The sequence below is a fragment of the Equus quagga genome, chromosome 1, assembly GCF_021613505.1.
Source record: "Equus quagga isolate Etosha38 chromosome 1, UCLA_HA_Equagga_1.0, whole genome shotgun sequence".
NCBI classification, from domain to species: domain Eukaryota; kingdom Metazoa; phylum Chordata; class Mammalia; order Perissodactyla; family Equidae; genus Equus; species Equus quagga.
In genome coordinates this window covers 42478382-42493915 of record NC_060267.1, presented here as the reverse complement: position 1 = coordinate 42493915, position 15534 = coordinate 42478382, and the positions used below count along the sequence as shown (strand labels likewise).

The following is a 15534-nucleotide window of genomic DNA, read 5'->3' as shown; positions in this document are numbered from 1 at the left end:
TTCCTCAGCAAAAAGAGGAGGATTGGCAGCAGTTAGTTCAGGGCGAATCTTTCTCAAAAAAAAAATATTTCATAGCATAAAAGTGAATACTCTCTGACCTATAGAGTCATGTGAATAAAATACTGACAGGTTAGATAATTACTTCTCAAACAAATGAATTTTCTGTTCACAATGAGAATTCTGTACTGAATGAGACATATTTAAGGTGCTTATCCTCACACTGATGGCCTTACACAGTGAGTAGTGTCATGATGTAATTGATAGGAGAAACTGTGATTTTCTTTAAGTAAACAAAATACAATATCTTTGATAACTGGTACACAAAAAACAACTTTTATTACAGACAGCACACATACAGATGTATCACCCCATAAATTTATCCTAAGTCCCAATCCCCTGGGACCCAGCAAAGGTGAAACAGGAAATGCAGTTTCCATTAAAATAGAATGTAATTTCTAAGCCACACCAGAGAGATAATGAATTTTCTTTATTTGCAAAAGTAAATTAAATAACACCCCTTCTCTATAATTACTTGAAACCATGAGGATCAGAGAAGCACTCGGCTGCTATTCTCCCACAGTATATAATGGATGAGATGAAACAAAGGGCACAGTTTACCCTGACTCCTATCAGAATCCTCCTATGTGATTATAACAGTGGTTTTCTTTATCTTAGCAACTCAAATGCTTATTAGATGATGGGGATCAGAAAAGGCCTCTTTTAAGAACTCCAGCATCTTACCTGCCAGTAGTCGTGTGAAAGAAAGGTGTGGAAAAGTCAATACACACACGCGCGCGCACACACACACACACACACACACACACACCACACACCCACCCCCCCATCCCAATTTACTAATCTACTCTGGGATATGGTTTGGCCTACCATGTAATTAATATGTCATAAAGAATAATGTTCCACTGGGCCTTATTTTAGCATTATGTATTTTTTCCTCACTTCTTCCATCTCAAAACTTGTGGTTAAAGTATCCCTGTGTCTCTAGTTTAAGAAACTGACTTTGCATACACAACGTATACACAGCATTATATTTTTGCTTTAAAATCATTGACGGAAATATTTTGTCAAACTTTCACCCTAACTGTAAACATAAATATTTATGGAACTTTCGTGAAAATAAAATAGCATAAATTTTACAAACTTGCCTTTGATTCTAAATCAATCAGGCTCACAGCTCTGTCATCCACTTGAAGAATCATGTCTTGAGTCCATACTTTGCCCTTGGCATCAAGCAGTTTCAGCTTCCTTATTCCATCATCAACAGTTATCATAGCATCTTTCCGGTCCAGAACAAAGGTGGTCAAGTGCTTATGAGTGGCAAAAAGGAAAAATGTTTATAATAGACATAACCCCTTAGTAGATGTTTTCTAAAAGAAAGCAACATTTACCCAATTGAAGTCAGCTAGCAGAGAGGTGAGAAAACACAAAATACTCTAGAACTTTATGGTTCTTTTACTGAAATGATAAAGTCAAGCAGGATTTTGTAGAATAGAGGAAATGATACCTTGAGTCATAAAATATCTAAATCTGTTTAACACTGAGCCATGTTGAACTACATAAACATGACATAAAAACAAATTCTAAACAGTTTTAAGTATCATTCGCTTAAAATCAACCCCCCCAAATTTTATTCCATTTTGATTAAGTGCTGAACAATAGCAGGCAATCTACAAGGCCGCTTGAAAATTAAAGACATTGATAATTCAGAGTAGCAACAGCAATTAGTCTGTAAGCACTGTCAAACTTTTCACTCTACCGAAACCACTTACTGAAACAAAACTTTAAATTTAATTAAGTATGTTTGAGATAGGTAGAAAACTGAAAATAAGAGCAATTTAAAAATTATTCCCTTATTTAAATATTTGCTATTATAAGCAAAGTTCACCTAAATAGATGCCAGTTAAGAGCAGATATATCTTAAAACATAATGGAGGAAAAAAGCTAAAAAAGAAATCATTGTTTAAACAGAACTAGTAATGACTTTAGATAAAACTAAACCACATACTGAAATTGTCAAAGGCTTACTTTCAAGAAGATTCCATAATACAAAATAGAAGCCTTTGTCCTGTTTTTAAGCAAAATAAGACTGACAATAATAAATGAGTAGTCATTTTAATTTCTTCTCTATGAAAACAGACCCCAGACTAACAAGATACTTTAACACCCCAGTTTTACAAAAATCTAAAAGAAAAAGGTCAACACAATTTACACCATAGGAATGAAATAAAACACAATTATGATTTTACTACTAATTTTTACGTCCTTCTAGGTTCATTCGAAATTTTAGCAGACATCAAAGCATCTTACTTCAACACGGTATTGGGATGTATCTGACACACTGCTGACACTGTCCCGTGCATAATTCTTCCTTTGTTCTGAAAAAGAAGTTAAAAAGCCATTATTTACTCACTAATGGGCTGAAGTTCACATATCAGCGTCTTGTGGCCATCTCTAAAACTAGTCTCTCTCTCATAAAATACAGTACTTGACAAGTCACCATTGTGCGGTGTAACTGAAAACACTCATTATTCACATTAAATGAAAAAGCCACCAGAAAGCTTAAATGATATGCGAGAACAATTTAACCTAATATAAATTTTCAGAATCCCAAAGGTTAACAGCATTATTAATGTTATAAGAAAAAAAGTTATTTAGTGTAAGGGTTTTATTAATCTGGGACCCACTGTTTGGCAAAAAGATAAAAACTGGCTTATAAATTTCATCTTTTAATGTACTGGGAACAAAATAGAATTGCAAATACTGTCATAGATACCGTATTATATGAGTTAGACTACATTATGAAAATAACAGACACTACGAGGAATATCTCCTTTTACAATATCCAAACTATGGAGAATGTTAGAGGACATTCAAAACACGACTCAATCATACTGATTGCCATTAAACTTGAACGACTTTCACACATCTACAGAATACACAAATATGATACTCAGAATTGTAGATACAAGCTGTTAGAAAAAATAAGAAAGTTAGGTAGAAGGTTACTGCACTAAACTATTTAAAAAGCAAGAATAAACCTTTATTTTCCTTTTGTAAAATGCTGCAAAACCAAAATAAAATATAAAATGTGTAGAGGTGATATTTTGTATTAGTTACGTTCTAATCAAGTAACTTGCTTATTTGTAAATTCACAGTTGCCCTATTTTTTCTAAAGCAGAATGCTCTGATGATAAGAAAGAACTCTAAGTAGGAACAAGATTTTTGATTCTAGCTTTGGCTCTGTCACTAAGCAAGGCACTAAATTTGGGCGAGACACTAACTCTGGGCCTCAGCACCCTTACTGTAAAACAAAAAAATTAAACAAGATCAAACATCAAGACCATGACAGTACTAATATTCACACACACACACACACCCCTTAGCTTTCCTAATGTCCAATTTTTTTCAAATATAAAGATGTTTCTTCCAGTTAATATAGACACTTTTAGATCTTCCTACAACTGCAGATGAAAAGTTTTGAACATGAAAGCAAAGACAAAAATATAAAGCACATAAGACAGACTTAACGTTAACACAAAGAATTTTTTTAAAGCTTTGATAAATTTTTGCTTCACAATACATATGAAAATCATTATCTTTTCCTTTATATTTACCTTAAGTCTTAGATGAAAATATCCATATGCCTTACATTACATCACTCTAATATTATTCCAATATATTCTATTTTTGCTTTTGCAGCATTAAAATTACTTAATAAAAACAGACACACTACAAAATTCAATATCTGCTACCTTTTTTTTTTTTGTTTGGATGATGACCTGAAGAAGTATGATCCATCTGGTCCTACCAAAATAATGTGAGCAAAAAGAAAGATCTCGTTTCACCTTAAATTTTCTAGTCCAACATGACAAAACATAAACTTTCACTCACATGACTGTACTCTACATATTAAAAAAATGATTTTTCTGATTATTAGTGGAGGATTATTAATCAATGTGAGATATTAACAAATAGATAATTATTCTTGGGAAAATCATTATAACCTCTGAAATATAATCTATAACTTAGGGACATCTCTGTCAAAAGCACTGTTAGAAATAATCCCTATTTCAGAATCACTAGTTTATCATATTTTAACACAACTCTCAATGGTAGACTCAGAACATGATGGGAGATCTGTTTCCTGTGGTCTGACCTGAGGATAGCAAAAGAAATGGCATTGGTTGCCATGGTATCCAGCTATGATATGACAAGCCCAGGATGTTCAAATGCTTGACTGAGTCTTTCAGATAAGTGATTGGCAAACACAGTTGAAGGTCAAAAACGCTGTATGTTTTGTAATTCAAGACTCTCATTATGAAGTAGTAAGAATTTGTTCCACCAAATTTCCTAATGTATAATTTCTCAATCCCACAGAAACATACTTTAGAGAAATAGAAAAACACTATTTGACAGTATTTGTAAATAGTATGATGTTAACTGATCACTGATTGCCTAGAAAATATGGTGCCATTTCTAATATTTCCAAATTTAGAATTCATTTTAGGAATTCCTGAACTGCTTTCTCTCCAATGCTACACAATAAAGAAAATGTATGTTATGAGAAGGTACCTTTTAAAGACTGAAAATTTATAAATGTCATAAAATGGATTTATAAATAAACTAATAGTTCCAGTGATTTAAGTCAATGAAGAAATAAAGGTTAATATTAACATTTTAAGAGGAAATTTTGAAAGAAGCTTCCTAAAAGGCAATTACAGTACATTTCTTTTTTGAGAATCATATGTACTCTCACTCAAGTACAGTTGTAAATAGTAATTATGCTCCTAAGCTGAAAATCTCTCCAAAAGTCTTAAAACAGCATGAGAAGCCTAAATAAAGTGTCAATGATGCTCAAGATAAAGCCTCTAATGACATTCACCACTTTCTCTAACATCAGCTCTCAACCTTAGCTGCACAATGAACTTTAAAATATACTGCGTGAGTCCCACTCCCTAGAGATTCTAATGTAGTAAGCAATCGAGGGTGCAGTTTGGGCAATGGGATTTGTAAAGGCTCCCCAGGCAACTCTAATGTGCAGCCAAGGTTGACAACCACTGCTCCAAAATTTGTGCAAATGCCAACATGTTCTCTCTTTAAGTTGAAAATTTTTCTTTCCAAAGTAAGACTGTAAATTATGGTCAAACAATGTATTAAATAATACCTGAATAAATCTGGCAGTAGAGTTTTGGGTTTCTCATCTTACAGGGCGCTCAACTCCGAATATAAGAGCAAGTCTCAGTCTCTGTTTCTCTGTCTCTCTCAATCTGAACCACTTAGAGCTAGTAAGAAACGTTACTTGATCATAGTACCACTGGTTGTGTTTTACTGCTTTTCCTAATAGCTTTTATCTCATAGACCAGAATAGACAAACCCAAAGAAACAGAATTAGGTGACTTTAGTAACCAATGACGAAAATCCTTTACACATCATTTTAGCATTAATGAGTTAATAAGCTGCTGGAAAAAGTGATATTCAACTTCCAGATCAGGAATTTTAAATTCACGTTTCAATGGACTTTGGGTGACTATGATATATCAATGTAGGTCCATCAATTATAACAAATGTACAAATCTGGTGGGGGATGCTGACAGCAGAGGGCTATGCATATGCAGGGGGTTTATATGGGAAATCTCTGCACCTTCCCCTCAATTTTGCTGTGAACCTAAAACTACAACTAATATTTTAATAAAAAATAAGTTAGGTTTCACTTAACTCTTCAACTAGTCCAACGACAACTATAACAATACACAGGTCTCAGCATTTAAACTTAGTTCCCTTTTGTCTGTATTGCTGTTTATGCATAATGTAGCAAGATTTATAAGAGCTAATATTCAGAAAACTTTATTTTCTCTCTCTCTGAAAATAAAGTGTAGCTTAGAAAGTAAGGATTTGACAAATAAAAAGAAAACATGCAACATAAAAGCAGCTGCTGAGTATTGCTCTCTCTAAACAAAATAGTGGGCTACAGCTCATATTACTTTACACTTTAAACTTTTAACCACAGTCACGGAGAATTCCTTTCCCCCTATTTTAGTGTATAATCTCCACAGAGGAGAAGCACTCACTAGGAATCAGTATGGAGCGTGGAGCAGTAAGTACAAGCTTCCATTATCCTGGAACTACAATCACAGTTTGACAAATCAGTGTCTGAACCAAGATACTGTTTTTAAAGACAAACAAGGTCATTTTTACAAAACTGCACCATCTATAAAAATTAATTTTACAGGCCTGTTCAACAGATCGTCACAATAGCTTATCCCATGAGGAGAAAAGCAGCTTTAAAATTTTCAGATAAGGTGGGAAAATTGCCAAACTGTCTTTCTGAGCCACATGCGCTGGCCCACTCAATGAAGCTGAACTTTGACCCTAACATCGCCCAACTTCCTGATAAGAGATAATCATGAGCCATTTACTTCTCAAGAATTTTCAAAAAAAAACGTTTTCCTAAAAAAAAAAAAAAAGGTTTAGAGCCAGTCCTTAAGGCCTAGCAATTAAAGTTCGTCAGGCTCTGCTTCGGCAGCCTGGGTTTGGTTCCCTGATGAGAACTACACTACTCGTCTATAAGTATCCATGCTGTGGTGGCGGCTCACATAGAAGAACCAGAAGAACTTAGAACTATTCATAACTATGTAGTGAGGCTTTAAGGGGAAAAAAGGAAGAAGACTGTCAATAGATGTTAGCTTAGGGCGAATCTTCCCCTGAAAAAAAAAAAAGATTTAAATGTTTTCTCCAAGTAAAATACACATTGTAAATAATAAGGATGGAGAAAAGAGAAAATGAGTTTCAACTCTTGAGTGCTACTTGAATGTGCAAAAGTTTACTTGGGGTTCAATTATGACAATTAAACAGAAAGACTAGGTCCAAACCAAGATCAGAAGATAGAGAGGGACAGAAAGAGAAGGAAAGATAGGTGCAAAAAGAAAAATATGTGGGATAGATGTCTATTAAGATAGGTGAATATCTATTTGGGAATATTGCTATGAGAAACCTGGTTCAAGCACTGCATAAAAATATAGGAAAGGTTATAGTAAAATCAATTACACAGAAACTGTACAGTTTAAAGATTACTTATACATAATTCTTACTGGTATCTCCCTCAGAAGAAAAAAGAAAAGCAGGAAAAACACAAATTGATTTTCCTACTTGCTAACATCACACAAAAGTTCAGACTTAAGGCTAAAATGAGACTGGAGAGAGTGCCTATCATATTTATCTATTACTACTAGGCCTCCCAACAATAGAAGTCTCAAAGTTACTGTAAATGTTGGTAATGACAACAAAGTATTACTAACTGGCAATTCTGGGAAACGAGAGTTTTTCTGGAGAAAGGATGACTTTAAACAGCTGATTATTTATGGTAAATGGTCATATTCCAAATTCAGCAATATCCAATTTAAAGGGAAGTTACTTTTCAAGGAAGTTGTCTATTCATATCACAGCAAGGAACCCATACTGAAACAAAATAAGTCCTCTGGGTGGCAAATAGAGATGTCACAATGTCCATACATTAAAATTTGCACATTTGAATGTATAGACTCTAACGGGAAAGACTCTCAATTCCCCACTCAGAACCTGTTTACTCTCCTAACAAGATTTTCTATCTAGTTTCTCAGCCCACATGTATCAGAAGCAATGCTAGAAGCAGGTATATTAACAACAGGGAAAAGTAACAGGCTTGGGACCCAGCCACACGGAAAAAGCAGCCTCCACTATTCAAAAGGGACAGGCTTCTGAATAATTTGTTGTAAAGGTAAAGAATGCAACCTCTGAGTACATCACACTATGCAAGCCAGTGAGCACACCGATGGCCCTCTGAGTCACTGACACGAGAGGACAGTGGCCACACCCTGCTGGAAGGGAATGTTTAACATATCTTATAAGTATTTCTCTTAAAAATCACTTTAAATTTTAGTGCTTAACGGCTTTGACAAGCAGGCTAGCTGGAAAAAAAATAAAATTTTCAATTCCTTGATAACAGTAGGTAAATGAAATGTTACCATCATGAGATAAGTGGAGGAGAAAGAAATTAATGTTTATTTCCTGTTTATGTTGTCAGGGACATTAGTGATACCAAGCTTCTCACATGCCAGTTTTGAAATTTCTTGTATAATAAGGAAAAAAATGACAAAATAGGGTTAACCATGGTATATTTTAACTTTTTCTTGAATAAATTAAATTAACACAAATGCAAAATAGTAAAGTTATCATAATTGTGCAGTTCATGATACATTTACAGGATTTATAAAAAATATATATTTCTAATGATATCTGAAACATAAGCTTAAAAATACATGATGAAGATTACCACTTGCTCCTTGTCAAAGTATCACTGTGATGAAACGTATAAGATCATTTGGAGGTAAAATATTAAATTTGAGGGCCTTGATTAATGTGAGGCCCCAGGACAAATAGAGACTCTCCTATACCCTTCCCCACTGCCAGGAGAGACTCATTACTTCTATTTGCTCATGTAAACTTACCACAGTATTATTTTCATTTCTATTTCATAGATGAGAAAACTGGGACCAATCGGATAAATCATTTGCTCAAAATGGCAGCCTTTTGGTATAAGTGCCATGATTCAGCTGCAGATCGCTTGGCCTCCAAAATCCATGCTGCCTCTCTGAACATGTTACTAAAACAATCCAGGTGGCACATTATGATGTGGGACCTGGAAAGTGTTCTCATGAAAACGACAAGCTGCTTGCAACTCTTGATACAGTATCTAGTCTGAGGTTGGTGTATAAAAAACAGCAGCCATATTGTAAAACACATGTTCCAGTGCACTAAACAGTGTCCTCATCTCCCAAAGAAGTTCATGTACCACCCGTGAAGGCAAATTAATTCCTGAAAGATTTATACAATTGGTTAAATGATTGTGAAAAGACAAATTATAAAGAAAATGCATACCTTGTGACAAAATAAACTACATTACAAATCTCTCTTTTACCAACTTTCTAGTTACAAAAAGAAAGATGAAACCATGCAGACGGGGAGGTTAAACACTCCTAATATTAACTAAATATAGTTAGAATTTCAACTAAAATTTGTTTATTACAAAGGTGAGTTCAAAACCTGAATGTATTTTTCCATTGTCATTCATCTATCTATCCATTCACTCCATTGGCATTTACTGAGAGCTTGTTAGAGAGAAGACACTATGTGTGTGTGTGTGTGTGTGTGTGTGTGTGTGTGTGTGTGTGTACAGTGTGTTGGGAGGGAGGAGTGAGTACTAGATAGAAAGAGGAAGGAAACATTATCTGTAACTTCAAGGAACTTAAAACCCTCTTACTTCTAAGCCCAATACATTGCTAGGTCTTCTTTCTTCCTTATAAATGTCTCTCAGATTTGCCCCTTTCTATCCCTCTCCTTAGAGTCTCTCTTTTACCTATACACTGTTCATTTTCATCACACCACCGAAAATTGTCATATTTTCTTACAATCAAGATTTTTAAAGTTATGTGACTTTGACAAATCACTTTACCTTAAAAAGGAAACTCAGCTTACTTTATACGTAAAAAAAGGTAAAATAAAAATTTAGTGCTGAAAAGCTAAAGATTTCCAGTCTTTGGATATATGATTTTATGAAGTTGCTGCTAATACAAAACAAACATTAAAATTTGCAGGTGAGTCCTATTTTTTAATCCCTTGTTCCTTTCTTAGCTCTCTGAAAATAGATTTTTGGATCTATGGCACTTGTAAGATGATGAATACTTTCTTCTTAACAAAAGTCTTAGGGCTATTATTTAGATCTCTGATTCACCCATCTCCATCCATACTCATCAAATCCATCCTCAATACTGCCACTAGAGTGACCCAAGACAACTATGATCTGTTACTCCCCTGATGAAACACTTCAACGGCCAGTCATTTCCTGTAAACAATGTCCAAATTCTTCAGTACGATTCTTCCTAATGTGGTCCAGGTTTATTTTTATAATTTTATTTCCCAATGCATCTTGCACCCTCCATTTAACACCAAACTGCAGTTCATTAATTCATTATCCTCAATCTACAAGTACTTACTGAGCATAAACTGTACATTAGCCACTGTGCGAAGCTTAGGAATCCTCAGGTAAACAAGGCTAATGTGGCCCACCTTCACAGAGCTTACATTCCAGTTTAAAAGGGGTCATACTGCTGTTTATAGCCCTCTCCTTCCACCCAAATGCCTGGAGAACACAACTTACATTTCAGAGTTCAGCTCAAGACTCAACCCTTCTAGGAAATATCCCTCCTGACTATCTCCCCCACCCTCATAGAAGTGGCCACCCTCACTGCTCCTTATAAACATTGCCATTCAAGCTCATTTAGCTCTTTATTATAACGATGTGTTTACTAGTCTGCCTCACCAAAATGGTGCATGAGCAACGACTACCTCTTCTTCATCTTTGAAATAAATGAAAGGACATGAAAATAGAGACTGTGAAGATCATGGCCTAGGACACAGAAGCACCTAATAAATATCTCACTAGAAGTGAAAGACTGAAGAAATTAATTTATTTTTCCTGAGGAAGATTAGCCCTGAGCTAACATCTGTGCCAATCTTCCTCCACTTTTTTGTATGTGAGATGCCGGCACAGCACGGCTGATGGGTGATGTAGGGCTGTGCCTGGGATCTGAACCCACAAACCCAGGCCGCCAAGGCAGAGCATGCCGAACTTAACCACTACACCACAGGGTTGGCCCCAAGAAATTAATTATTTTTGCCCAAAAAATTTTCCTTTTGCAGTTTCTTCAAGTCACTCTCCAGACTGCAAGTCCCTTAAAGTCAAGGACTATACATTGCTAGCCCTATTCTGAGCAGGTATTAATCTCAAAATGAGTATTTGTTAAATATATTCTCTAGATCTACAGTTCACAACTACTAGGCCATGGTAAGAATGTCACAATATTTTACTCAAGAAAATTGAAACCAACACTAATCAGATTGACAAGGCCATAAGAAAATGTATCTGTGTAGGGTATAAAATCCATTTTATGAATACATAATTTGAGACTTAAAGTCTAGTCACTGAATATATAGACAGAAAAAGAATCACAAAACCTTAGAATTGTTCATTCTTATCACAGCCAAGACACTGTAGATCTAGATAATGGAAAAAGAAAAGAATTCCAAATTTAGAAAATGTTGGTTCCTTTAGTAGATGATAATGATAATGTCAATAATAATAATAGCAAATATACACAGTGTTTTCTGCTTGTCAGGCACTGTTCTAAGCATTTTACATGTACTAACTCATTTAATTCTCGAATCAACCCTATGAGATACCCCCATTATACAGATAAGCAAAATGAGGTTCAGACAGGTAAAGTAATTTTCCTGAGATCCCTCCGCTAATAAATGATAGAACTGGATTTGAATCCAGGAAGTCCGGTTCCAGACTCTGTTCTTAAACACAATACTATTCTGATTCTCTATTGATGTACAATAACAAAAGACCATGCAGACCCCATAAAAACAAATGCCCTCTTAAATAATGTAGTATATTTCAGGAGTCCTCAATTTCTTTTTAGTAATAACTTCTGTTTTATATTTGAAATTTAAAAAATGTTATTTATCCCTGAGACAATCTAGAGAGGACAGCGGAAGTTAGAGAAAGATCAGGGAGAAAGCTTGCTTATTATTCTGTAGTGCAGAAAGAAACTGTATAAGGGCTGTTCATCATACTATAACACTACCCAAAGGTACAAGAGCTATTAGGAAGAAGTCCTGTCAAGTGTCAGCCCACAATCAACACGATCAGTCATGAAGATCAACAAATGTATCAAATAGTTAGATGGGAACATCCACCTAAGGCATTGGTGCCATGAAAAGGAGTTCTTTCCATCCATTGTTCTAAATTGTATGACAGCAAGGAGAGGTCATAGCTTTGGTAACTTTGGTAAAAACTTTTTAAAACAATCTTATCTATCTATCACTACTTCATTCCAAAGAATATAAACAAGGCATGGATTCAAACTATGACGTGGAAAATGTAATGTGTCAAAAAGTGATGAGAAATACAATTACACCCCATCAAATAAACAAACATACCATAAAGGGCCTTTGCACTTGGTTTTAAGCTGTGTTCTCTGTCCGTCTGGGGAAAGGCAGCTGATGATCCGTATCCACTGTAATAAAAAATGGTCATTGTGCTGTGTTAAAGTCCAAAGTAAGCAATAAAAATTCAAAACTACAAATAAAAATTCCAACATACCACAATCACCATGTGTTTTAAAAAGAGCATTGAGTTTCTACTAACTGGGTTTGTCAAAATGAGTTCTTGTCAAGAAACAGAACACAAGCCGCACCACCCCAGGGTGGATTGAGGTTGGTGCAAGTCACAGCCTCCTCTCAAACGCCAAGTCAGGATCGTAACCAAGAAGATTCAATGAGGTACAAACTATCCTAGAAGAGTTTAAAGTTTGCTGTACTGAATTGAGTTCTGAGTGGTGATCCGGTTATAGAAAGTTTTCAATGATTCAAGCTATAATGGAATAGACACCATTTCCAGAAATACCTAAAATGCAGTTAACCAAAATAACACTTTATCATTAAATTTGACCAACTACATTCTATTTCTAGCCTCTTGTTACTAATATGTTATGTGAAATAAACATATTACTTGAATTTTTTAAATTTACTCAGTAAACATTTATCAAGCCCTAAAGTCTAGAAGAATAAAGGGGGATGGGAGGGGGGACAGGGTGCTGTTAATAAAATAAGTAAGTAAAATATTGACAATAGAGTGTGATACCTGGGTAAAACTATATAGATATAACATCAAAGATCAAAAGAAGGACTAAATGTTATCAGGATGTCCAAGAAGACTTTACCGTCAAGTCGGCTTTTAAGCAGAATCTAAAACAAAGAAGCTCTACAGACAGGCAGAGAATTAAGTGAGGAGAAGTCATGTGGAAGTGGCTCAAGAACTAGGATGGTGTCTAAGGGAATATGCATCTAAGATGATGCACCTAGATGAGACGAATGGTCCAAGAAGCAGAGAAAGCAAACAGAAGGCTTAAGAATTAAATTTTTATTCTCTAGATATGGTAAATTTTTTACACAGGTAAGTGACATGATCAAAAACCTTTTAAAGAAGATAATCCAGGAACTAATGGCAAGGTGCCAGATAGAAAAGTGCTGCAAAAATTCTAGCAGAAGATAAAGGTCACAGAGCTAAAAGAGAAAGAATAGAAGGAGGGGATAGAAACAAGAGTTCTCTAATAGATGAAATTGTTATAAAGTCGTGATTACATGAATAGCTGTTGTAAGAAAAAAGAAAAATATTGAGGCTATGGCCAAACTTTCTAGCTTGAATAACTGATGGCCAAGATAAAAATGGCACCTGACATATTCTGCTGGTGTCTCTTACTGACCAACGCTAAAGAGATTTGCAATAATCTTTGTAAAGAGAAAAGGTGAAGCGTACATAACTCTTTACAATGTGAGTAACTTGATTCTGAAAAATGATGAGCAAACTATATGCCACAATGGCTAATATAAAATAACAAAAATATTAACCACAATATACAAGGCAATGGCCACTTAACTCAGGGTTGTGATTTCAAGTTATACCTGGAGCCACAGGGATGGTTTTATTTTCCTGGTCTTTTTTTTTTTTTTTTTGATTTACACAATGGTAAATATCTTGATTGACTGTACTAGATGGCATTTAACTCTCATCAAATGCCAATATTAATATTTTATGAACAAGAATAACAGAATGTTCCACAGAAACTGAAAGCTCTGAAGCGGGGTATATATTCCACTGTGGAAAGCAATAATACATAAAACACCAGAATGAAATGTCTTCTACTAGATCATTATCATCAAGGTTGATGTTACATAACCATCTTTTTCTCATCAGACACAGCTTAGTGTTGCAAAGAAATTATATATTAATGAGAAATGAACTACATAAAGAAATGAAGCTAATGTTTTCATTAAAAATACAAAACAATTAAAACTACCAAATCAAATCCAAAAAAACAACAAATATAAACCTTCCAACTTACTTCATTTGGGATGGATACATTCCGAAACCACCAGGATGATTAGAAATATGACCATTCATTGTGGCTTTCACTCCTAGGTTCTGAAAAAGAAAAGGTATAGAGACTGAGGCAACATAAGTTGACTGGGAGACATCCCAGTTTTAAAAGTTACTCATTCAACCAATGTGTGTCACTGCCCGGGTGACGCTAGAAATACAGAGGATGATCTCCACCCTCAAATTGCTCAGGTACCAGAAGTCCAGATAGACATAGAGATGAAAATCTAATTGGCATTTAACATTAATATACTAAAATTGCAAGCAAATTTAGGCAAGTAAAAGAAAAACCTAAAATATAGTTTTGAATCCTCTAAGTACATCGAGATAATTCTATATTCTGTCCAAACTCATAATCAATTGTCAGTTTTAAGAGATGTTACTTTGTTTATAGTTTCATTGTACGAGTAATACAAGCTCATTAAATTAAAAACCTGAGAAACATAGAAAAGTACAAAATACAGAAAAGCGCAAATGGAAAAAATATTGCCCAGAGCCTTATCAGTTGAAGAGTCATGTAACAGTCCTGTCAGTTTCTTCCAGCCTTTTCTCCTGTATCTAGTTTTCTTTTGTTTTTTCCTTCCTTCGTTTCTTCCTTTCTTCAAAGCACATTTGACAACATCCTATACATACACACTCGGATAACCGTTTTTTCAAGAAGGTATTCATTCACACATTCTTTTTACTTTTCACAAGAAAATAATTGTTAAAATTAACACCAGATATTTAACTTCAGAAACCATTTTTAATCTGTTTCACAAATTGAACAATTTCCTTCAAACAAGATGAATAAGAATAAGCAAAACGTCCTTAATACCAAACCCAATGGCCTTTTCTCTCTTTTTTCTCCTAGACAGCACTGCGACACCTCACTCATTTCTATTCACTCCTGGATATTTGGTTCTCCCTGGGGTCTGCAGCACTAACCTATTTTGGATCATGTCTTATTCTTCTGACTTTCATATACATTGCATTCCTAGATCTTTTCAATAACTGAGAGGTAAGTAGGACATATCCCAGATTTATTATGAGACAGAAGCAAAGCGGGTAGAAGCATCAACAATGACTGAGTGACTCCTATGTGTAAGGTACTAGGATAGATACTGGGATGACCAAGGGAACCAAAACAGACATCATCCCAGCTTTGGGCCAACAGTTAAGTGGGGGGAAAAAAAGGACACAGTGAACAAACATAAAAAAAGTTGTTACTATTAAAAACGGAAAATTCAAGGTGATACGGGGGACATATAATAAGGGAACTTAATTCAGATTGGGAGGGCGTAGAAAGCCTACATAAAGAAATGATATTCAAGTTCTGGTAACTTCAAATTAATTCTTTCTCCAGATCTCAGTTCAATCACAACGTCCTCAGGGAAGATTTTAGTGACCTCCCTGGAACGATAAAAGCCCATGATCAGATACTCTGAGCACCGTAAGCAATTTTTCAAAGTCCTTACCAGAGTTAAAATTTTTCATGT

At 34.9% G+C, this 15534-nt stretch overlaps 1 protein-coding gene across 4 annotated transcripts in view; it reads right to left on the bottom strand.

Annotated features, from left to right (window-relative positions):
- The window catches only part of EPS8 (epidermal growth factor receptor pathway substrate 8), a 170926-nt gene that overhangs the window by 49709 nt on the left and 105683 nt on the right, over nt 1–15534 (bottom strand). For all 4 annotated transcript variants that reach the window (XM_046673718.1, XM_046673713.1, XM_046673732.1 and 1 more), the window contains 4 exons: nt 14022–14101; nt 12058–12134; nt 2326–2393; nt 1164–1325 (listed from right to left, as the gene is read on the bottom strand). In XM_046673718.1, the coding sequence (XP_046529674.1) occupies nt 1164–1325; nt 2326–2393; nt 12058–12134; nt 14022–14080 (366 nt within the window). In that variant the 5' untranslated portion in view covers nt 14081–14101. The remainder of the gene's footprint in view (nt 1–1163; nt 1326–2325; nt 2394–12057; nt 12135–14021; nt 14102–15534) is intronic.